The sequence below is a fragment of the Botrytis porri genome, assembly GCF_014898465.1.
Source record: "Botrytis porri strain MUCL 3234 chromosome Unknown BPOR_001, whole genome shotgun sequence".
Taxonomy (NCBI): domain Eukaryota; kingdom Fungi; phylum Ascomycota; class Leotiomycetes; order Helotiales; family Sclerotiniaceae; genus Botrytis; species Botrytis porri.
The window spans coordinates 1,730,050-1,754,810 of NW_024066075.1; the positions used below are offsets into that span (position 1 = coordinate 1,730,050).

Here is a 24,761-nt window from a genome sequence, read left to right on the forward strand (position 1 = left end):
ATTATCAATTGAAATTACTAAATATAATGAATATTCATTTAGTATTCTATATATCCTTACTCAAATTAACATCATTAGTGTTACGGGAGCTGCCTCTAGGGTCACGTGGAAGTGTCTAGAGATCTCTCGAGGTGGTTTAGACTAGACTTCAAGTAGGAATTCAATAAGGTTGTAACTGGTTGCAATTCTCGTAACTATAGTATGAAACTAATGATTGATCTTGAGCACGAAGCTCTATATTGTAATGAAATCCCATTCCCTTATATAGACCTTCGTTCTCTGTTGTCCCACTGCTTCCCACTGTGTCCCACTGGGCCTTACTCAGTGGGACTCAGTGGGACACCTTGGTCAGGTGATATTTTAATCAATCTAGTCATGTGACGACCTCGGTCGTAACAATTAGGAGCGTCAAATATGCTATTTACAAAAATCGAATTAGTCAATTTAAACGCCATATATAATGTTGAAATAATACTAAATTATAAATATATTAAAAACAAAATCAAATGTTTAATTAAATAATTAGATTACTTATATTCGGAGAATATATGAAAACTTAAAAAGGATTTCAGCTATTCTGAGAAACTATAGGCATTCTATTTGAAGTACCTACATCTGCCAGTAAAGCTTTAAGCTCGGTATCAGATAATAAAGGCAATAAAGAATCAAAAAAATCAAAGGAGGAGGAATCATTAGGAACGGGCGTAGTAATATCTACAATTTCTTTATTTATATACTCCTTTTTTAGTTTTTCCTTTTTTTCCAAAGCATCAAGCTCATTTATAAAACTAAAACTAGTAATTATTATTTTCTTTTCTTGTTCATCCAAAAATCGTTATTGTTTGTGTAAACGAAGAATTTTAATTATAACCTCTTCCTCTTCGTTATGAAGGCGTTGGCGCTAATGATTAATAAACTTTCAGTCGGATATAAAAGGCATTTGATTTCGCTCTCTCACATTACAGGTTTTGTCCTACCTACAGCATTCAATATAACAGTCAATATTAAGATCAATTTTTATTCTAATATAACGTTTATTGGATTTTTTATAACGAGAGTATACAACCATTTCGATTTCTAACCTTTCAATCTGTTGACCAAGGGATATTTGTTCTGTTCATTTTTTGATACACTTAATTAATATATTAAAAGAAAGAAGCAATTAGTTAATCAGTGAGAAATTGATATAGGGGAACCCTGCTATATAGATGCTTAGGACAAGCGCTAATCTAGAAAGAGGATAGTGTTACGGAGGTACCTCTATTACAACATGGATTATAAAATAAACCTAAGGCCTTAGTATTAAAACCTATAAAAACAATATTAAAGGAATAATTGAATTAAAGAGTAACTAAAGATAGTGATAACCAAATTAATAAGCAATAATTAAAAGATAAATATCTATCTTTTATTAATACCTATTCTATAATAGATATAAAAGAGATAACGGTTATAGATTATTTAATAAATATAGATTAAATAAGCAATAATATTATATAGATTATAGGGTAAGTATTATATAATAGATAGACAGGATAGACAAATTATTCAGACTATTCGTAAATAGACAGAATAAACAATCTATTTAAGCTATTTAGGTAAAAACGAAGGTCTATATAAAGGAATAGGTTTCATTATAATATAAAGCTTTATACTCAAGAACAATTATTAATTTCATTATTATAGTTACGAGAATTACAACCAATTACAACCTTATTAAATTCCTACTTAAAGTCTAATCTAAAACCACCTCGAGAGAACTCTAGACACTTCTACATAACCCTAGAGGCAGCTCCTGTAACATATAGCTACTAAGTCAGGGAAACCCTAGCTTTATAATAAGAGTTATTAGGGAATTAATAATATAATCTACTCTAATAATTTATACCGAGTGATTAATTAGCTTAAAGTAAGCTAAAAGAAATTCTATTATTAATAATATTAAGTATAAGTATTATAGTAAGAAGATATGTAAGAGTTATAAAATTATAAAGTCTAAACGAATAAAATAAATAGTTTAGTATATATTTGAATTTAGTTAGAGTATATAATTAGTTTTAAATACATTTCAATATATTTATTACTTTAGATCTATTAAGTGATTCAGAGTCTACTCGATACATTTCCTACTATAGAACTCTAATACATTCGAATTAAAGAATTGTTTTATATTCTCTTCTATAATTATTAAGTTAGTATTTATTTAGGTTAAATAATTATTGTTATTATTATGAGAAAGAAGACATATTGTATTTATTTAGAATATCTAAAATGATTAATATTATTATAATATAGAGTAATTATATTAAATTAATTAATGAAAAAGATTTCTTAAATTTTTTTATAATGATTTAGATCTTTTAATATTTAATAGTCTAATAAAAGGATTTTATATATAAAGAAGAAGGTTTTTAGGTATAGAAAAGTAGAAAAGGAAAATCTCTTTAAAAAGCTTTATTTATTTCGAAAAATGTTTTTAATAATTATTATTATATAGTATAGTAGAAATTATAATATATTTGTTGTTTTTAATAAATATTAATTAAAAAGAAAAACACGAAAAAATTAAGGAAAGATTTTCTTGGAAAAACCTATTAATCTTTATTATATTTGAATCAGAATATCACTTTCTATTTTTTCCTGAAATCGCTGAATTAATACCTATTCGAATTGGGAAGATATTATTATTAATATCAAAAAAGGGGATCTAGTACATTTATATCGGAACCATTAATATTAATATTATTAATAATAGACTTACCATATCGAATATAATTAATAAAAAAGATTAAATTATAAATTCCTATGATAATCCAGGCTTTTCAATATTCAAAGGTTTTATAAAGGGGTTTTAACTATATAAAAAAAGGTTTTTAGGTATAGAAAAATGAAGAATGAAAACTCTTCAAAAGGTTCTACTTTTTTCAAGAAATATCTTATAAGAAATATATCAATATAGTATTTGATATTTTACTAATATATTTATAACTATTTTATATGATGGAGAGAAAAGCTAGACCTTTTGAAAAATATTTATAATATATTGATTTAGATGCATAACACTTTATATTAATATATAATATTATTACGAAATATTGATTTCGATATTACCTTGTATAGCAAACAACATATCACTAATTACAATTAAAGAAGTAATGACTCTTTAATGTAGAGCGTATATTACTATTATAGCCTATAAGTCAGTGATTCTACAGCCTGTTACTAATCCGTTGTAACACTCAGTAGTTTTTCCCTTCAAGCTCTTTCTTTTAGTTATTAATATCCTTTTAAATAGAATATATATTATATTAGAAATCGATATTATAATTCGTTTTAAATCATTAGTATATTAAATAAAAGTTAAGATTAATTATATAATTATTAACCTTCTTTATTATAGGGGTTGGAAATCTTTTTATTAAAGGAATAAAATTAGTAAAACAAAATGAGAATAAAAATAATAAATTCTGAATAGAATTTAATTTAAATGAAATATGAAAGGGAGAAGGTCAAAAATGAAATACTCTATAATATAGGATCAAAGTTGGAATTGTCTATATTGTAAATAAGATTCGAAAAATCTAAGAGTTGAAAATTTAAAGATAAAAATATTTTTATAGTAAAATGGTGATTTATCAATTATAAGGTTTAGTATATTAAAAAGAGTTGAATAAAATAGGAAGGAATAGTAAAGATAAATATAATAAATTAAAAATAAAATATCATAAAGATTATAAGAAAATAAATAGGAAGATTATAAAGGTTTTATAATATAATATAATTTTATAATAATAAATTTAGATTACCTAAGAAGAAATAGATTTTCTTTGTTTTCTTATCTACTTTATATAATTAGTATTATTTAGATATATTATATAGTTACTACAGCTTAGCTATAGATAGACTAAATCAACTAAGACTTTACTATCATTACTACTACTATTATATAAAATAAAATAGCTCATAAAATAATATAGTCTATATGCTAATAAACTACGCTATTATGAACAATACAACATGAAAAGAAACCAAATCAAAAACCTAGAATACCTACCTGTCTATATCTATCTAGTATATCTACCTATCTAGCACCTCCCTCCCTCCCTATACCTACCTAGATATTCAAACACTCACTCACCCAGTACCTACCTATACGAAGAACCTCTTGAAATGCATCACACACACTCTCTCACTCTCTCACTCTCTCATAATATCTCTCCAATAAGAAATACGAGTAGGTACTACCCATCCATCTAACTTCCACCAGCAAACTGTCTATCTTATATCAATCTACCTAATACACAAGTAACGAAATAATCACAATAAATTAAATCAATCGATTAATGAACCTCGAAATATACCAGCAGAAAATCAGACCATGTACGATATTGTCGAAGATTGGAGAAGAATCGAGGTACTCATTTGTAACCTTGAAGAAGATGGATATCCATTCCTCTATCTTCTCTGGGTAGGTAATCACTATCAAGTTAGATTCACTCCAGTTCACTTCACTTCACTTGTCAAATACCACACCCACTTCTTAAATAGTCCAATATCCAACATGTACTCAAGTATCGGTGTGCAGAATCACTTTCTATTCTCTCTTCCCTTCCCTTCTCGCTCCGCTTCGACCAACTGACTACATACATACGCAGTACATACAGCCCAGTTCAATTCATCTACGCATAAAACCCCTTTATTGAAACTTTCATTCTCGCGCTCTCCTCTCCTCTCCTCTGCATAACCATATCTATCATCTAGACATATCCATCTCATCTCATCTCATCTCATCCATTACATCCATTACATCGCTGATAGAAATAGAGTACAATAATAATAATGCATACTAGGTATCTCCTTTTCCATACCCTCCATCACCAACCAAGTCATCCTTTTACCTATTCATCCCCACCCATCCATCCATCCCTCATGTATTAGTAACAAAGTAGTATTGTAATGTAACTTTCTCCCATTCTCCTCCTTCTCCCTTTTTGTGCATTCGCTTCCTAGACCAAAACCCAACCAACCCCCGAAAAAGAAAAAAAAAAGGAAAAAATCGCTTCATCCTCTTCGCATAACGAGGCATGCAAAATGAATGTGTTAATTGGTAGTTTAGGTTCCGAAGTGAAAGACCGAGATAAGAAGTGAAGGAGGTAAAATTGAACCGAATGAATTGAATCTTGTTACATAGGATCTTGATATCCTCCAGTACTCGAAGAAAAAGGGGTTCCAGTTTTTCACCCTAAGCATAATACAAAGCTTCGACGAGATAGATAACTCCGAAGATTAAAAAGGCAATTGCGCCTCCTAATGTTACTGCAAAATTCTTCGATTAATTCATTGTAGCATGATGTAGGGAGCAAAAACTTACCAACTCTCAAGCTAACCTTGCCAGCAATAGCTCTCCCACCAATAACAGCCACACCAGTACAAACTGCATGACCACTAACTGCTCCACCAGTAACCCACCAATAATCCTGACCCGCTGCCATAGCAATAGTAGCAATTTGACTTCTATCACCCCATTCTCCAAGGAAAGTCATTACAAAAGTTTGAACCCATGCTGGACTAAGTAATAACGAAAGAAGATTATTCAAGCCTCCTGCTGCACTTTTCAATGTTGACCTCTTGGGAGAAGGGGATCGATCTGAAGAGGTTGAAGGACTTCTTGGTGGAGAAGGAAGACGTGATCCTGATCTAGATTTTCTTGTGCTTGCTCTTTGACCTCCTCCAAGACCCATTTCCAAAGCATATGGAGAAACTGATGAACGTCTTCTTCCTTGTTGTTTTGCAAGATGTTCTTTCTCTTCGAGTTCCATTTCTACTTCTTTCATTTCTTCAGTCACACCCTCATCTGGACTCATGGCTAAACCTTCTTTCAATAGACGCCCTCCAAAAATCAAGAATAATCCCGCAGCTAAGAAATTGGTGAATCGTTTTGGAATCAAGGTGGGTACTGCATGACCTAATACTGCAGACAGGATTGTCATAGCAATCAATGCGGAAAAGGCAGCGGAAAAGACGAGAAGTCTATCGTGCTTCATCGCCATCAATGCTGCAATTAGAAATGTTTTATCTCCGATTTCAGAGAATAAAATCATCGTAAGCGAAAGAAGATATGAATGTAAAGGTTGAATAAGACCATCGTTGCCCTCTCCTTCTAGTTCGAGCTTCGGAGTACCTTTTGAATCTGACTTGGTAACATCTAAATGATCCTTGTTGGCAGAATTGGGAATTGGATGAGGATCATTGTGCGTCTTATCTGGAAGATCTGTAGGTTTATCCAATCCAAAGTTATCAGTACTACCAGCCTCCTTCTCATCAGCGGAACCCTTTTTCATCGTTGGATCTTTCTTCTGCGGATCTTTGGTGTCCCATTGAATTTTTTGTTCAGTGTCGTGAGGTATTGGTGGTGCTTCTTTAGGCGATGCAGGTTTCTTTTCAGCCTTCTCTCCCGATTGACTTTCTTGACCCTTTCGTGTTTTATCTTTCTCGCTCACACCTCCCTCAGTACCCGTTGTGCCATGTTTAGGTGCCTCTCTACCTGGATCGTTCATAACTCCATCGTTGCTTTGGGGGATTTCTTTGCCATGGGCATCAAGCATTGGCTTTTCTTTGGTCGTTTTGGCTGTAGGTGGGACCAATTCTCCATCATCAAGCTTCGAATTGGAAGTTTTGGAATCTTTCGAGTCCTTGGTATCTGCCTTTTCACTTGTTGTAGAGTCCTTCTTGGGATCCTTTTTGGTCGTGTCTACAAATGGTCCAGCGTGTGGTTTTCCATCTTTACCATCGACGGGCGCATCTTTCGTACCAAGTCCGTATGCTGGTTTATTATCGACGGTAGTTGCAACAGCTGCTGATGGATCAATCTTGTCTAGTTTTCCTGTTTGCGCATCGCTATCTTTCGAAACGGCAGCTATGTTATCTTGTGCCGCAGGAGATAGAGCTAAAGCCAATGATGGCAGTAAAAGTAAAAGCAATGGGGATTGCTTTCTCCGAAATCTCATCTTGAATTATACCTTTTGAGTGAAGTTGGCAGATGTAATGAGAAGGTGGTTGAGAAGCAGAAGCAGAAGCAGAAGCAGAAGCAGAAGAGGTGTAATCAGGGGATAGTTATTGTTGGAAGTGAGGATGGGTAAGGCGTCAATGGGGGGGGGATTGTATGAGATAGAGAACCAATGACGTGTCTAGTAGGTTTTAAATGTGAAGTTCGATAGTTAATGATTCTTATGAAATTGAGTAAACCGTACCTTGAATTGAGTTTTCAAAGAAAGGTCTGGTATGAAATAAAAAGGTGTGTTAAGGAGAAGAAGAAGAAGAAAGGTTTCCAATAGTCGTAATAGTAGAATTCATACGATGGGATGATAATATTTGTTCAGAGCACCGAAAGAGGAAACCTTAACCTTAAGGAAAAGGTATCCGCTTTCTCCTTGTGGCTGATGGTTTTGTAGTCAGCTGGAAATATGATTGGTTTAATAGAATGATATTGGGAGCAATATTTATTAATAGATATCTTTTTCCAACATATTAGCGGTTTTGGGAAGTGCAAGTCCAAGGGGGTACGTTTTGGGTGGCTTCGGGGAATTCTTCTGGACCCATAAAGTCTCAAGGTTCATCCAACACCTGTCTGTACCTGGGCAGCTGGAGCTGGAGTTCTTATTAGATGAGATGGATGGATAGGAGAGAATATGAGGCGTTAAGGGCGTTGAGTTGAGGCGTTCCAAGGTTGGTAAGGAAGCCCTGATCTAAGCATCCGGTGAACCCCTGAACTAAACACGAGTTGGAGAGAATATGTTACATATCATTATTCCTATCATGAGCAAGAAATACGCAGGTCGATACACACAATACAAGCAGAGCAATACTACACTACACGTACAATGTCTAGACAAGTTGAAGGTTCTCAGGAGAAGATACTCAGACTTTTATCCAGTCTGTCCCCCCCTGATCCAAGGTTCTTAATTAAGAAGTCAATGATTGACATTGAAGAGGTAAGGGTCAGAACTCTATTTGCATTCTACACAGATTGCTTCGTCTAGACCATTCTTTGGAAGCACGAATGCAGGTAGAGAATGCGGGTAGACTATGTGTAGAGATGTACGTAGAATTGGACAGTTGAAGTGACTGGATCAAGCAATGGAAAAGCTTCCTATATCCTTGGAAAATGTACGACCCAGACACATTACTCTCTCATGTATTTGACTTCATGGGAATTGACAAAGCTATCTGTTCGACAGAGCTTGAATTGTCATGGTACATACCTAGGCACGGTTATTCCTGTGAGACAGACTTGCTTTTACATGCTTTGGTTCTCATGCTTTCCAAATCAAAGCGGTTATTTCTGAGAACTAGGTATCTGCTGAATTTCATTACTACATGATATACACTTTCAACACTGTGTTTCAACCATCCAGGACAATAAGGCTAGAGGAATATTCAACACGTGATTGCGCGACTTTAAAGCCTCAATTTTCAGGGTTTCAGCTGCTCCCCCACTTCCTACTGCACCCTTCACCCACAATCTCCACCCAGCAACACAACACAGCACGCGTCAATTTATCCACACAACAATCTCAACTCCACTCATCTACACTAACAAACACCATCGCGACATTTACGATAAGATAGAACTCCTATTGCGCCAAACGTTTTTGGCTACAACTAATCCTTTGATCGTCGCATCAGGATATTCGAGATGGCTCGAACATCTGCGCGGTCAGTGTCGCAAGACCTCCCATCTTCACCACCAACCAAACCCGCAAGTCCTATCCGAAGAACCACGCGATCAACGCGCAGCCAAAGTGTAGATTTGGATGCTCGCAGACCTCGACAAGAAAGTGTTGAGAGTACAGGTGTTAAAAATGAGCAACACAATTCTATAGGTGGTCGCAGAGCTGCTCGCAAAGAAGCACTGAATCGCAGAGGTTAGCATCCTTCACATCGGGGGTTTGAATTTTTGCTTACAAAATACAGAATTGTCTATAGTTGCAGAAGATCGAGAAGTCTTATCCGAGGAGGAAGATTTCGAACAAGCTAAGGTGGACGAGGATCCTGAAGCTGGTGAACAAGCCGATGATGAGGAAGATCCTGAAGCTGGTGAACAGGCCGATGAGGAGGAAGATCCTGAAGCTGGCGAACAGGCCGATGAGGAGGAAGATCCTGAAGCTACCAAGGTGGCAGATCAAGAGGAAGAGGATCTTGACACAACCAAGGTCGCAAGTGGTCAGGAGTACGATTCAGAAGACGAAGACCGCAGCGATTTCTCAGACGATACGCGCACAACATCACACACAAAACGGGTAATGCAAATCATCAATTCCAGGTCGGCTATTGAGACCCTCCCGGACCTTTTCATTACGGCTCAAAATATCATCAGCAAATCTATCAAAAAAGACATTCGTCCAAAGGATATGGCTCGTCATCTCAAAGCTTTGGAAACACTTTCTAATGGGCTTGAGGTTTACAAAGAGTCATATGGAAGAGAACAGTTTATTGAAGTTGACATCGTTTTGGAAAAGGTCTCTGGGGCATTGCATGCTATAAGTCTTGGCTCAAGTGATCTCAGTGATTGGGCTACTCCTTTTGCTGCAATTCTTCAATCAGCGAATCTTGCAACTCTTCTGGGCCAAGTTATTCAACTTCGTGAGGATAATGAAGCTTCACAACAAGATTTGATGTTATTTCTTCAATCTTTAGAGAAAATGTTTCCTCGCCCATTCGTGTCTAAATTTGCAGCGCCTACGGATCTCGGATCGGAAAGCAGTAGATTGATCAACGAAACTCATGCTATCATGTTAGAGATACGAACTCAGCTTTTTGAACTTGCTGCCCGTCAGTTAGAAAATGGTCCGAAATACAATCCTAATGAGCTCCTGACTTCTTGCTTTGAGGGTGGTTTTAAGAAAAACGACATCAAAACTGGCGAGAGGGTGGGCATCATCCGCAGTATGTTTTTGCCTCCAGGCCAAGCAAAGGATTCTGGTAGATATGTCGACTTTGAACGTCTGAATAAATCATTTCCAAGATCTGAATTTTTCAATGAACTTGTCGATTATGGCGAAAAGCGCTGGGTGGAGCTGGAGATGATCGTAGAAAACAGAGGTGGTATTAAGAATGTGATGGGGCCATTTGATGAAGTTGTTAACGATATTCAATCGGATGCCGAAGAAGAAACCGTCAAAAGTGGTCAACCCGACTCCGAACCCGAGATTCGTGCAGATTACGAGCCGGAAGTGTTGGAACGTGAAGATAGTACAGTCTCGGAAAGGGGCCCTCAGGCATCCGCGCCAAAAACAAGAAAAGAGTAAGAATTTGTTCATCTTGTACAGAACACTTGGCGTTACATTCCAACAGTTCAAAGAAACAAAATCCCGCTAACAACTTCTTAGCTTTCATGACAACCCAAGTGCTATAACGAAGCTTGTCGGGCTCAGAAAGTTGGCGGGCAGTCGGAAAAGTGGTGGTATAGAAGTCAGTTCCAGCATTCCAGTTTCGTCACAACCAGAACAGCAGAAACAGGATTACCAAATCACACAATATTTCAAGAAATACAGCGATTCCCAGAATAAAGAGAATAAAAGTCCCGAACAACCCCAGGGATCTCGAGGTCGTCCATTGATAACGGCTACTACAAAGCGTAGTGGGATGTATAGGAAGCACCAGAATGCCCAAAAAGTGGGTTGGAACGAGGACAGCCAAGGCTTTCCCATAGATTCTCAGGCGGATGATCCGGGACCATCTCAGCCAAGAAATAACAGGCGCAAAGTCCCTCCTCCAAACCTTCGAGCGGACGATGAAGCACCTATCCCAACCAAAAACAACAAGCGTAAAGCCGGCGATGCAAATATTTTGTCGGATGGTAAAGACCATAACTCAGATAACGACTTTGAAACCGACAAAAGAACAACGAAACCTGGGCGTAGAATTGCTGTACCGAAATCTTCAGCCCGACCCAGCAAACGAGCACGTACCGAAGAAGGTGAACTTTCTCGAGCACAAGGTTCGCCTAGGAGAAAAACTTCTGGAGAAGCCTCCGCATCCCCCGAAGTTCAGTCAGATGATGACAATCATAGCGAAGATCAAGGCTTTCAAGCCGATCAAAACGTATCTAAATCCAAGCCCCAACCTAGCAAACAAGTGCGTACCGAAGTAGGTGAAAACTCTCGAGCACAGAATCCACCTCGTAAACCCAGATCTCCATCACCAATTCTAGCCTCTGAGAATGATGATGATGAACAAAATCAAGAAGACCTAGAACAAGAAGCCCCACACGGGGAAGAACTATCTCGATCACGTCAAGTTCCAGACGATAATGAAGGTAGTGTGCAATTTTCTCGGGATGATCTTCCAGGCACTGTCGCACATTCATTTACCCAAGTCATTGCTCATTCAAATGTAAGAGCGCAAGCAATTAAGAATGGTTTTAATGTATCACAAACTCGTACGCCATGGTCTGATGAAGATACGCAACTTCTTATAGACTACATCGGTGATATCGGTCCATGGTGGTCACAGATTGCAAAACATGCTGAATTTGAACGTGATAATATCACTCAGGTTGGTTTGAAGGATAAGGCGAGAAATATCAAGGTTGATATGTTACTGTAAGTGGAATTAACCCTGACCCTAAACTTAACCCTAACCCTTGTTTTCAATGCGATGTCAATATCAGAAATACTAACATTGAATTCAATACAGAGCTGGGCAAACACTCCCACGAAATTTCACAGGGGTCAAACTCAATGCAGATTTAATTAAGAGGGTGAAGAGAACTTGGCCTGATTATGATCCTTATACCGACACGGGGTATGGAACATTCTGATTATAATCATCAATTATTTATACTCATCATATGATAATTCAACACCATTGCTTCCAAATGGCAGTGGAGTTGATGAGTATTTTGAGTCGAACAAATGCGCTTCAGTGGAAAGATACTTTTATATCTTTCAACTCGTAGTGCAGTATAATGAGATTGGATAAACCTTTGGACGGATGTGAGTGTACTTACCAGTGGTTGAATATGTTTATAAGGCCAGTTGAAATACTTACGTTGGCTGTATTTATGGCGTCTTCGTGGGAGGTCCATGGGCGTATGGGATGGGAGTTTGAATAGCTATGATATGATATTTTATGTTACGTTATGGGTATGAAAATGATTTTGGTTGGTTCGTGAGCGGAACCCCATCTATGTTTCTGTTCTTTGAGGAGTTTGGAATAGGAAATGGAATTTTAACGATTCGAATGAGTTGGATGGCATGGGATGGCATGGTATGGCATGGCATGGGACGAGAGTAGACTCTCGTTTGATACTTTTGTAGTGATAATTCTATAATTTTATACGTTTCTTGTGAATGATTGAATGAATGAAGGATTGTGTGCCGAGTAGGTTCTTGCTTGCTTGATTGTCGAGAAGGATATTGTGGGTTGTGATTTGTGATTTTGGGGGTATAGTATATTTTATCTTATTATACTCTAATATACCATACTATGCTATGCTATGCTTTATTATATTTGTATTTAGTACTAAGACTTACCTGGGTAGAATTGTAGAATGAGATATAGTAGAGAAGATGGATAATTTCTGTTATTTCTCATCTCTTTTATTTCATTTCATTCCCTTTCGTCTCATCTCATCTCATCTCATCTCTTCTAAAAGAACATCTTTTCTCAAAGTAAATCTCTTCTTTTATATCATCTCCTCTTAAAGCATATCTTATCCCTCTCATCTTATCTTATTTCCTTCTCTTACATTTCTTACCATTCATCTCTTTTCTTTTATCTCATCTCTTAAAGTACATCTCCTCTTGAGTTAAGAGTTTAGGCTATTACTTATTACTTACTATACACCAAGCGATTTTACATTAAAAAATAATTATATCTTCAACTTTTGAATCCCTATCTCTTTCCCTTAAAAATTATTTCAATTAAAGAAATACTTCAATATTTAATTGACGATTAATCAAATTACTTTAAGAATTTTTTTTTCCGATTTTTATTTTTTTTATTTGATAGGATATAAATCATTTGAAAGAGAATATTATGAAAATCTCTATATGTAAAAATTGTATATTTTATATGAGGAAAAGATGAATTAATAATTTTTTAAAATTTCAATTTTAGAGTTTTATTCTTCTATTACAAAAATAAAGAAAAATATTCTAGTTTTTTTTCTTTTTTAAATTATAATTGAATATTGCTATAAAATTTAATAATCTTTTTTAATTAACTAAAAAATTAGTATATAATTTTGTAATTTATATTAAAAACAACTTTTTTATAAAAGAGTTATTATGAAATCATTTAATATATTATAAATAATATTTTAAACTTTTATATTTCTTTTTTCTCCTTTTTTATCTCTTTTTTATCTCTTTTTTATCTCTTTTTTATCTCTTTTTTTATATCTTTTTTTAATTTTTTTTTTAAAAAAAATGTATCTTTTTTTAAAATATTTTTTAACTTCCTCATTATTTTTATTTCTTTTATTTCATTTTTTAAAATACATTTCTTTTTAAAATATTTTTCATATATATAAATATATTTCCTTTTAAAATATATCTCACATTTTTTTTTTCTCTTTCTTTTTTTTCATCTCTTAAAGTATATTCCTTTTTTCTTAAACTATATCTACTTTTAAAGTACATCTCCTCTAGAGATATACCTCTTCTTAAAGTATATTTCCTCTTAAATTTTTATACTCGAAGGATTATACTCGAAAAGTTATTATTTCATTAGGTAAAGTAAGAGAGAAGGAGAAATAGAAATAGAAATAGAAATAGAAATAGAAATAGAAATAGAAATAGAAATAGAAAGAAAGTATCTAGATATTTAATACTCGAATATTTCTTATTATTATATTTATCGATTATATTTATTATATCTAGTATTTATTTAGATATCTATCTTATCATTTTATTTATTAGTTTAGCTATTAGGTACTTAATTATATACCTATAAGATATAGAGTAACTAGAGGTATAGAAGAGGTATATATATTACTTATTATTCTATTACAACAGTAGTAATAATAGATAATACTAGATAACACTAGTACCTAGTGATAGTACTAAATTAGATGATCAGATGAAATATCAAGAGGTGAATAGTGATTACATCACTCTAGTGATATGAATCGAGGTTCGGTTTAGAGGAAAGAAAAAGAAAGGAAAGAAACGGGGAAAAGGGAAAGGTAGAGCGTGGAATTCGGGTTACTTCTTCTGTATTGTATTGTTATGTTTGATATACCTAGGTAGGATTCACCTCATATCCTCATCCCTATCCCTATCCCTATCCAATCCCAATCTCTGATGCCCAATAACCAAATCCCTTTACAAATTTCATAGACGTGGTCATCTATTCAATTATTATTCCTCTCCCCTTCTCCGCAGTTCCCAGTTCCCAGTTTCTGTTTCTCAATACCAACCCATCGAATTCACTCAACCACCCACGAAATAAATCCCCTTCTCTCTAACCCCCCTCTAATTCAATCTCCCAAACTCCGTATCTACACTAGATCCCAAAGCACCCTCCATCTTCGCCTCCCCCCATCCCGTCTCAAATCCCACCGTCCCATCTCCCCTAACAACCTTTCCTCTATCCCATTCTCTTCCCTCTCCCTTCCCCTTCCACTTCACATCTTCTTCTCTCTTCTCACCTCCCCTCTCCCACTTTTTCACTTCCTCTTCCGAAAATCCCGCATCTCGTAATCGATTCGCGCCCTGCATCTTCCATTTCTGTCGATCGCGTAGAGCTTCTAATGCTTGATCCCAATCTTCTCCTTCCCCTCCTACCTTGTCAAGACTATCCTCGAGTTGTACGTCACTCTTCGGATCATAATCTGCGTGGAATCGAGAATCCATTGATGTAGAACCGAGAGATATAGCGCCACGACCACGGATTCGAAGAGGTTGTTTTTCGTGGGCGGGACGAGGTCCGATTATTGAGTCTAGGAGGTCAGAGTCGGATGATTCTGCGTCTGGAGATGTGTGTCGTTTGGAATGGGTTGAGGAATGTTTATGTGATCTCGAGGAGGATTTTCTTTCATCTTCCGAGGGTGGTGAAAAGGAGCGTTTTCGCGAGCGGCGGGGTGATCGATCTCGCTCTCGGTATGTTGATTCTTTACTTCGATGTTCTCGAGGTGATTCTGATCTTCCTCTTTCTCTATATATTCTCCTCTTGTCCCTAGTGCGCTCTCGGTCTTCGGAAGTACTTCGTCTTCGTCTGTGCTCTCTTCGTTGGGATTGATGATCTTCTTCCGAGTCATCGTCTTGATATTTTCTCCTCTTGTCTTTAGATCTTCGTTTCTCCCTATCAACTTCCTCATCTGCACCTCGATCTTCACCCCGTCTCGATTCCCTCCTTCTATGACTTATCAATTCCGCAGAAATATCGATATCTTTCCTATCCCTTCTGCGATCACCATCTTCCTCATCCCTCACTCTCCTAATCTTTGCACTTTCTCCTGTGCGCGACGAATCTTCTCTCTTCCCACTTCCCCGCCCTGTATCCTCTCCTTCCCGTTTCCTCTTTACTGGCCCCCCTAAAATCGCCTTAATATCCCCCAATTGCCTCTTCCTAATATCCGTCGGCGCAACCTTTCTCTGTCTTGCACCACCCGATAAACTCTCCAATCTAGCTCTTGCTTCTGCAGCTTCTTTGGCTAATAATGCGCTATTGTGATTATCCGTATCTCTGATAATATTTCGCAAAAAACGAGTGTTGGGTTTGGGTTTATTGGGAGGCGGTTTGGATGAGGGGGCGTAGGCTGAGAGACCCATGGATGAATATTTTATAGAACTGGATTTTGCATCGGCGGCAAGAAGAGAGGCGACATAGTCGTCTGTTAGGTAGGTGTCGTTTGCCATGTTGTGGTAGATTGTACGATAATATGGTGTCAGGCTGAAGTCTCAAGGTTGATCTTGATAATTGGAGTTGGGGATAGTAGGTATTATTGTGATTCTTTAATATTTATCAAAAGTGATGTTGCAGATATAATATACCTAGACAGCTGAAGCAAAACAATGAGCCAAAGAAAAAGTGAATTGAGATATATTGAAACGAATAGAATGTGAAGAAGTATGTATGATTGATCTTGAAGTTGAAGCCTTGTGGTTGCTATCGTATTTTCTAAGATATGATATATTGACACCCTAATCAGATAATCAAGAATATTTGTCCGTGGATGACGCAAAGAAAAATGAAATATATCCGAGATGGGGTGTGAATTTATATCATATTGTCACCGCATGGCAGAATAATTGAAGGTAAACAATGCAATGCGACGAACACCCCTCCAATTAAATATCTCCAAAAGAAACAAAATCAGCAACCGCAGTGACATTAATCTACAAAGGTAGATTTCTGCACCATTCTACGAGACACTGGTATTCTCCCAAACTCTCTCGACTCAACAGTCCTCAAAACCCACCAAACAACAACTCTCCTTCTCCTCTCACCATGGCGCATTCACCCCAAAGCACAATCACCACTCTCCACAAACTCCAAAAATCCCACGAACTAAGCATCATCAAACTTTCCGAACCAGTTTCCGCTCCCTTAAAATCTGGCTCTCGTACATCCAATGCCTCTGCTGCAGATACTCTTGAGAGTCCTTCCCCTGCGAGTCTAGAAGCTGATTTGGCGCATTACAAGGTACATTCTTTTAGCTTTCATTTTATTTCTCTTCTTTTCTCTGCTCTGTTTATATGTAAAGGATCTCGAGCGCAGCGAGCTTTGGGGGCTTTGGGGGCTTGCCCCCATTAATCATTTGTTTTTAATGACGCGCTCTATTGGACATCTGGGAGCTTTGGAACTGGTAGACGATGGATTTGGAGGTAGATATTTGGACTATCATACATTGGTAAACGAATGACGCTCCGCTGGCCCTCCGGGGGCCACTGCCATGGAGGCAGAATAATTTGAGATGAGAAGGCACGGAAGGGATATTGCCCAAAAAGCCATTTGCCATGAAGATACAATATTAGCCCCAAAACATATACTAACAATGCCCACCAGGAACTTTTCTCCAAACTCCGCTTTTCCTATCTCGAACAAGTCACTAAAGAGAAATTCATCCGTGCCATTGTGGGAGATCCTCCTCTAGTAGTCGAACATCAAGAAAACATCGATTTAGAAGCTTCTCTCCTCATTTCCAAAACCTCTCTCAAAGCCCAAAAAGTCGAAGTCGCAGAATTGGTTGAGGAATTGGAAAAAAGAGGTAGAGAACTGTGTAAGAAATATGAACACATTCAGCTGCAAACGAGACAATTGGAGGAATTACCGAAGAAGATTGAGGGGTTAGAGGAAAGTATTAGGATTTTGAAGGAAGAAAATGGATCGAGTGGAGAAGGGCCGGGAAATCCAAATCTCAAATTGGGATTAGATAGAACGAGAGAATTGGTAGAGGAGAGAGAAAAGGAAAGGAGAGAGTTGGATAGACAGTTGGAACAATTGCAAGTACTTGTTCCGAGAAAAAATAAGGAGGCGGAGAGGTTGAATGTGGAGTTGATACCGCTGGAAGGGAAGAGGATGACGAGTGTTGCCGCTGCGAAGGAGGCGAGGAGGAGGAAGGAAGAGGGGGCTGGAGGCGCGGGAGATGATTTGGAGGAGAGGGGGAGGTGGTGGAGGGGCGTGGAGGGTGGATTGAGAGGGATGTTGGGGGTGGGGGAGGAAGCGTAGGCTGGGAATTTGCTTGTTTTTAAGGAGTTTTGGGAATTCTGGATATTGGGAATGGGAAGGGATATGATATGGAGTCTTAGTGTCGGCGGTTTATGAGTAGCTGTCAGGATCAGGACCAGGACTAGGACTAGGTTCGTTTGATTTGGAGATATGCTTCTTATATATTGATATCCCAGCGAGGCAGTCATTTGAGGACTATGTTAGATTTCACGTTCTAGAAGTCGTATTTATTTGTTCATTCATTTGTTCATTTGGCTGTGAGATCTGAATCATCAATGGTTGTGAATGAGCATATATTCTAATTCTGTATTATTTGAACTGTGTATGTATGTGCGTGTGTGACGAGACCTAAGAGAGGAAGGGCAAAAAATGAAGAAGAAGAAGAAGGAGAAGAGGAAGAAGTCGGGGAAAGTGTACGAGTAGACTAGATCCATAGAATTGGGAGTCGGAAAAAAGGAGAAAGATCTAGATGGAAATTAAGTATTTAGCTGAGAACAGAGGATGAGTTGAGGTTTCTACATGGTTAGTTACGAGGAATTTTGGTTTTTGAATGGAGATTGGGAATGATATGAGACGATTTGATATGATAGTTAGTTATGTGGCTGAATGGAAAGTAATGGGAAGAGATGAGTTTGAAAACGCGTGGGATTCGATCGAGGGAATTGGTATGATTTGGATGTGTGGATGAAAATCTTGCTATGAGAAGATAGTTGCGACAGCCATCCACGCTTTGCTCGCTGATCGATTTTCAAAGCTGGAGATCGTGGACTGGGAGATTGGAGTATGGGGGGATGATTGAAGAAAGTATGGGTGTGTGAGTTAAGGAAAGGAAATTTATCGTCGGGCGGGTTGAAGGATCTGGAAAGAGGGATAGATATCATGTATGTAACTCCTTCCTCTGAAGCATTCATACTCAACTTATCGATTTTCAAAGTGCAGATCGTGGGGTGGGAGATGGAAGTAGATGGAGGAGAAGGAGCAGATGATAGTGGGTGTGTATGATCTTGGGAAGATGGTTGTTTGTGAGGTGTGGATGGTGAGGATCAGATATGGATTGAGATGTTCTGGTGAGATGTTGGGGTTGTGTCTATCGAGCTTTGAGAGTGGGAATGAGGGATGAATAGGAAATCGTGGAATGGTTGTGTACAGCAAGGCTCAAGTGGGATAGTTGTCGATGGGAAGAGAAGACGAAGAAATGAAGATCAGGTAATGTGAAGCTGCAGCCATCGCTCAAAGCTCTAAGCATCGAGGTTCGGAAACTATTGAGGTTGTGTTTCATAGAATTTGCATTCGGACGGAGAGATAGGTGGTGGAACGGATGAAGTGATGAGAGTGTTGAAATGAGATGGTTGTTGGTTAGGAACAGAATGATTTGTAGGCAATAGGACCATTCGGAAAGTTACTACCTCTCGAATTATCAAACGAAAGATACCATCGCTTTCCAAGATTTAAGCAGTGCAACTAAACGATCAAAGGAAATATGATTTGAAATTAAATCATTTTTGGTTGCTCTAGGGATCAGGACTATTTTCATGCAAGAACTCGTTCTGTCTGTCGAATTTGTCGAATATCTCGGCTAAAACCCATTTCATCTAAATTTGAAGACTATAATCTGGGACAAACTTTGATCACTCGACCTTATGTTACAAATAAATCTAAAAAGGATCGGAAAAAAGAGGTACTAACATCGATTGAGAAATACGCAATGTACGTGTGAAATACCTATCTGCAATGCATGTGAGCTGAAAACTTCAACGTAAACTGCAAAGCACTTTACGTTGGCATATTTCTCAGATAAAGTATCCGACAATAGACGAACATCTATCTTATCAAGGTAAGCAAGTCTTACACCTCGTACCCACTCGCATAGGATACGGTGGACAAGTGGTATTTATTGTATTACCCCGGAAATTTCGATTCGGTATTGTCCGAAAGGCAATGATTGGAAATCTGGGGTATCACAAATACGATGGTTTCAGAAAACGTGCGCCATAGAGAGGCAGGCGTGTCTTAGCATGGTATGCATTGATGTCAGATTGGGGATAGGAATGGATCGTACTTGTGAGTGAAAAGTCAAAAAAAACAAGGAGGAAGCTGGTTGTTAGGCTTGTGCATGATGGTGGGAGAACAGATGACCTGTGATCAGCTGGGGGTTTGGACGTTGAATTCTCCACTGTGAAGTTTTGTTCCACTCTATGCATTGAGCATTTGAATTAGAATATTTGGGAAGAGGGGTTGGAGGAAATGAGAAGAGATAGACACGATGTAGGTCGATAGTGTGCACTTGAGTGGTCAATCGAGATGGGAGGACTGTTTGTACTTTGTACAGTGAGTGAGTGTACAGACGATAATGTACAATGAATCAAGTAAATCGCGCATTCGAAGATAGGCTTGAAGATAGGCATTACTTGAAGAGAAAGTCCTTTTTTGTACTTCCACATGTAGTCGGATGCTAGGTAGTAGTAGTAGTAGGTAGGCGTGTTCTTCACGAAATGATGAGATGAAAAGAAGTTATGCGTGGAGAATGATTAAACCTCGGGTAACCCCATTATTGAATTGGGCAATATCAAGTACAACATCGTAGCCTTCCCAACCCACAACTCAAAGACTTTCTTGGCCAACAAAGGCGTAAATATCGGGAAGCGCGCGTTATCTGCCAAATACTTGGGAGTTGGATCAAAGATGCACGGTGTAACCAAGATGCGTGAACACCTAGTAGATATTTCCCCCCTGCAAGCAGGATGCCAAATGAATGCAAGATGATATAGTGACACAGTGTAAGGTGAGCTATACAAGGGTTTAATGGGAGACTTGAAGAAGGAATGAGGCTTAAGATCTAAAGAGATCTACGTATAAGCTCCGTTTGCTTTTGTTAACCCTGTACAGAATAGCTCCTAGACGGTTGCATATCTGCATGTGTGGCAACTTCGCTAACTAACTCATCATTATCCACAACCCCATCCTCATCTCCAACCACAAACATCAACATCACAACATTAACTTCAACTCGAGTAGAAGCCCCCGTATCTTCATCATCATCTACCTTGGAATGTGGTCATCGTGTACAGTACAACTGGAGTCAAGCCAACATGCGCACAACATTCTCACATCCTCAACCATTCAAAATCCTCTTCCCACTTTCTAAACTTGCGCGGCGCTTATCTTTTACCTCTTTATCAAAATACCTAGAGAGTTGTGTCTTAGAATTCTTAACCTTATTACTCCACCGCCATTGTGTCTCCATCATTTTTACCATTGGTGGTCTCTGTGGCGCTCTATTTACCCCAATGACCTTTCTTTTCACAGTTTCAGGGTCCTCTTTTCTGCCACAACATGATGTTTAGACGGTAGTTGGTAGACTAATGATGTGGTGATGTTGTACTAACCTGGAATGAATCTTCAGTACTTGAGCTGAAGTTGGGATTTTGTCGTCATTGGTGAGTGTTGGATACCTAGGTGAATACTTGAGTGGGTGGTAGAGACTAGGTGGTAGATAGTGAGTAGTAGACGGTAGAAAGTAAGAAATAGATGCTCGTAGTAAATAGTAGATAATACTCGAGTAGTAAATAGTAGACAATGTTCGAGTAGATAATAATAAGTAGTAGATAGTAAATAGTAAATAGTAAATAGTAAATAGTTGATTGTATTTAACCCAAAATGCAAAATCCAACACCACACCGTCTAATTAAATAACAATGAAGGGGTTAGAAAAATGATTAAATGATTAAACGATTTAAACGATTTCTTGATCATCCAACCCCTCAATGCCCTCATCCCTCATCCTCATCCTCATCCTCATCCTTACCATCTCATCCTTACCATCAAGGTCACTAGGTAAAGTATAAAGTATATCTCTTGTATTAATTTCCTCTAAGCTCTTTCCTTTTTTCCCTTATCGCTTGTATCTTATTTGTACAAGCATATGGTTGTCTGAGAAACTCTCCGATTTCCAAACAAGATCTTATACTCGTATTATTATATATGCATGTGAGGAAAGTCGGTTTTCTGACATCTGACTCCCTCATTGCCCCTCCATATTTTATCTATCTATCTACCTAACCTACCTACCTACCTACCTACCTACCTACCTACCTACCTACTTACAACTTTCTTACTCTCTTCTTTATTATAATCCTATAAATCTGAATACCGATAATCATCTCTGAGGGAGTGTTGGCTTTCATAACTCACTACGAATATCTATTACTGCAAATTGGTTTGGTCCGAGTACACCGACACCTTAGTGAATATCAACCAGCCTCGTCATAAGGCTGGTGAAGCCTGTTCGCCCCCAATACTTTCTTTCGATCGATCTCTCAAAACGACCACATTCTGGATATGATATAGGGACATTTCCTTCTCTATCAGTTACGACCTTCAAAATGGGTGACGACTCACATGCCGAAATCTCTCCACGGGAAACACCTTCTGAACCACACTCATTTTCCGCTCGAGATCATGCTGCGCATACTCCAAACCATGAAAAGGAAGAGGGAGATTTGAATGACACAGATGTACCTCGACCTTCGAAATGGAGTATGGGAATTCTGAATGTACCGGATACTCATGAGGTTCCTGGTAAGATTTCCAGACAATCCCCCAGTTCGCATAGTATCTAACCAACCTATTCTCCAGGTTCGATTCTCCTTCTCACAGGCAAACGAAATGAACCATTGGGTTTACGAAATGCCCCAGCTAGAACTTCAACATCCACACTTCCTCCTCAAACCCCGTATGATAGAAGTCGAGCAGCTTCGACTCAAGCAGAAAAGAAATTAACAAAAGACGGGTCAACTGTTTTGGATCCGCAACCAGAAGAATCAGATAATGATCCTCTGAATTGGCCAATGTGGAGAAGAGATGCAGCATTACTTTCACTCGGATTATATTGTATGTTGGGAGGTGGTATGACACCAATTTTAGCTGCCGGATTTACAAACGTTGCGAATACGTACAATGTTACAACCGCCGATGTTGCACTTACTACCGGATTGTATATGATGGGTCTTGGCATTGGTTCAGTAATTGCTTCTCCAACCGCAATCTTGTACGGAAAACGTCCAGTTTATCTTGGTGGAGCAATTCTTTTCATCCTTTCTTGTATATGGTGCGCTCTTTCGCCATCATATATTTCCCTTCTCATTGCCAGAATCGTTCAAGGTATTGCACTTAGTCCAGTCGAATGCTTGCCTTCCGCTACCATTGCAGAGATCTTCTTTCTACACGAACGTGCTTATCGAATCGGAATCTATACCTTATTACTGCTGGGTGGAAAGAACTTGGTACCACTTGTTAGTGCTGTAATTATTCAAACACTTAGTTGGAGATGGGTATTTTGGATTGTTACTATGATCGGTGGGTTTTGTTGGGTACTACTTTTCTTCTTTGTTCCAGAAACATTCTGGGATCGAACACCAAGACCTAAAAGATCAAGATCGAGAAGTCACAGCAGAAAAGGTTCCAACATGTCACAAATGATTCATACATTCGGGGGTCTCAGACATTCATCATCCAAAGTACATGTTGCCCCAGCTCATCAACTGGATGGGATTGAAGGGGATCAGCATCAACAAGCAGCCAGATCTCCACAAATTCAGCAAATGAGAACAGCTGAACCAACTCGAAGTTTGCATGTTGGTTTTGTTCCGGATGACATGCATTCAGATTCTACCTCAACGAAAATTGATGAAGACGATAAGGAAGAAGATCAAGATGCTATTATCAGACCTACAAGTCCTCGGACTAGACCCAGCCACTTGGACCGTGATGGTAAGATTTGATCTTCTCACAAAATTGCGACATTAAGCTAACAAAACTCTGTAGTCCGTGTTTCATTTGATCCTAGTACAACTCGACCAGCTACTCGTGATCACGACTCGGTACATCCAGAAGAAACTTCGACATCAACAGGTGTAGCTACTTTACACAATCTCAATTCACCCTACTATAGTAATATCGAAAAATCCGGAGGAAATTATGTCGATCGTGGTCGTCCAATCGAGAGAAATCTTTCAAGTGCAACTCTTCGAGATGCTGAAGAAGGAACTTCAGTTCGTGAACCATCTCTAGGACCACAATATACGCGAGAACTTCGAGAAGCCCCCAAACAAACTTTTGTACAACAACTTAAAGTTTGGTATGGTCGTTTGAGCAAAGATAGATGGCTTATAGTTGCCTGTCGACCTTTTATTCTCTTTACATATCCAGCTGTTCTATGGTCTTCAATTGTTTATGCTTGTTCAATTGGTTGGCTTATCGTTCTATCCGAATCCGTCGCTGTTATCTATAGAGATAAACATACATATAATTTCTCCGCTTTATCAACTGGATTGGTATATCTCTCTCCTTTCATAGGTGGAGTTCTAGGTACAGCGGTGGCGGGGAAAGTAAGCGATGTTATCGTTCGGGCTATGTCCAGAAGAAATGGTGGTCTCTACGAACCCGAATACAGACTTATAATGGCAGCTCCAGTCGCATTAACCACAGTAATTGGTTTGATGGGTTTCGGTTGGTCTGCTCAAATACATGATAATTGGATAGTTCCAACCATTTTCTTTGGAATCATATCTTTTGGTTGTTCATTGGGTTCGACAACAGCGATTACGTTTTGTGTGGATTCTTACAGACAGTATGCTGGTGAAGCATTGGTAACACTGAACTTTTCGAAGAACATCTTTCATGGATTGGTTTTTTCATTGTTCTTTACAGAATGGCTAGAGAGTGATGGAAGTAAGACCGTATTTATTTGGTTGGGGGTGATTCAGTTAATTTTAATGACTGCAAGTATACCGATGTATATCTTTGGGAAGAGAGCGAGAATGTGGACAGTTAGAAAGAACTATATTGAAAGGTTTGGGGCGAGATGGGGGAAATAGGTTTGAGAAATGATAATCTCAAATGTTTGCATATGCATTCGGGTTGGGCATTGGACAAGAAAGAAAGAATGATGGGAAAGATGAATAGATCATCAGAACATCTTTTTCATTTCCGGTTGGTTTAGCGATGGTGTTTGGTCTGGGTCTATTTTACATACATCATGGATGAGGAGTTTATATTTTTATGAAAGGTTGTACAGAGATTAA

The 24,761-nt window shown here is 38.0% G+C and overlaps 5 protein-coding genes across 5 annotated transcripts; 3 read left to right on the forward strand and 2 right to left on the reverse strand.

Annotated features, from left to right (window-relative positions):
* Nucleotides 1–5,242: 5,242 nt before the first annotated feature.
* Nucleotides 5,243–7,007, reverse strand: EAF01_000473 (uncharacterized protein; the record flags this gene model as incomplete). The annotated part of the gene is made up of 2 exons (XM_038908723.1): nt 5,243–5,316; nt 5,372–7,007. The coding sequence occupies 2 exons, from the start codon at nt 7,005–7,007 to the stop codon at nt 5,243–5,245; spliced, it is 1,710 nt and encodes a 569-aa protein (XP_038775629.1).
* Nucleotides 7,008–8,695: 1,688 nt separating this feature from the next.
* EAF01_000474 (uncharacterized protein) lies at nt 8,696–11,821 on the forward strand (the record flags this gene model as incomplete). The annotated part of the gene is made up of 4 exons (XM_038908724.1): nt 8,696–8,924; nt 8,974–10,303; nt 10,389–11,603; nt 11,698–11,821. 4 exons carry the CDS (start codon nt 8,696–8,698, stop codon nt 11,819–11,821), a joined length of 2,898 nt encoding a protein of 965 aa, XP_038775630.1.
* A 2,659-nt stretch (nt 11,822–14,480) lies between these two features.
* Nucleotides 14,481–15,866, reverse strand: EAF01_000475 (uncharacterized protein; the record flags this gene model as incomplete). Its single annotated transcript, XM_038908725.1, has 1 exon — nt 14,481–15,866. The coding sequence occupies one exon, from the start codon at nt 15,864–15,866 to the stop codon at nt 14,481–14,483; it is 1,386 nt and encodes a 461-aa protein (XP_038775631.1).
* A 592-nt stretch (nt 15,867–16,458) lies between these two features.
* EAF01_000476 (uncharacterized protein) lies at nt 16,459–17,679 on the forward strand (the record flags this gene model as incomplete). Its single annotated transcript, XM_038908726.1, has 2 exons — nt 16,459–16,653; nt 17,017–17,679. The coding sequence occupies 2 exons, from the start codon at nt 16,459–16,461 to the stop codon at nt 17,677–17,679; spliced, it is 858 nt and encodes a 285-aa protein (XP_038775632.1).
* A 4,382-nt stretch (nt 17,680–22,061) lies between these two features.
* On the forward strand, nt 22,062–24,554 carry EAF01_000477 (uncharacterized protein; the record flags this gene model as incomplete). Its single annotated transcript, XM_038908727.1, has 3 exons — nt 22,062–22,257; nt 22,315–23,448; nt 23,503–24,554. The coding sequence occupies 3 exons, from the start codon at nt 22,062–22,064 to the stop codon at nt 24,552–24,554; spliced, it is 2,382 nt and encodes a 793-aa protein (XP_038775633.1).
* Between the last annotated feature and the right edge of the window lie 207 nt (nt 24,555–24,761).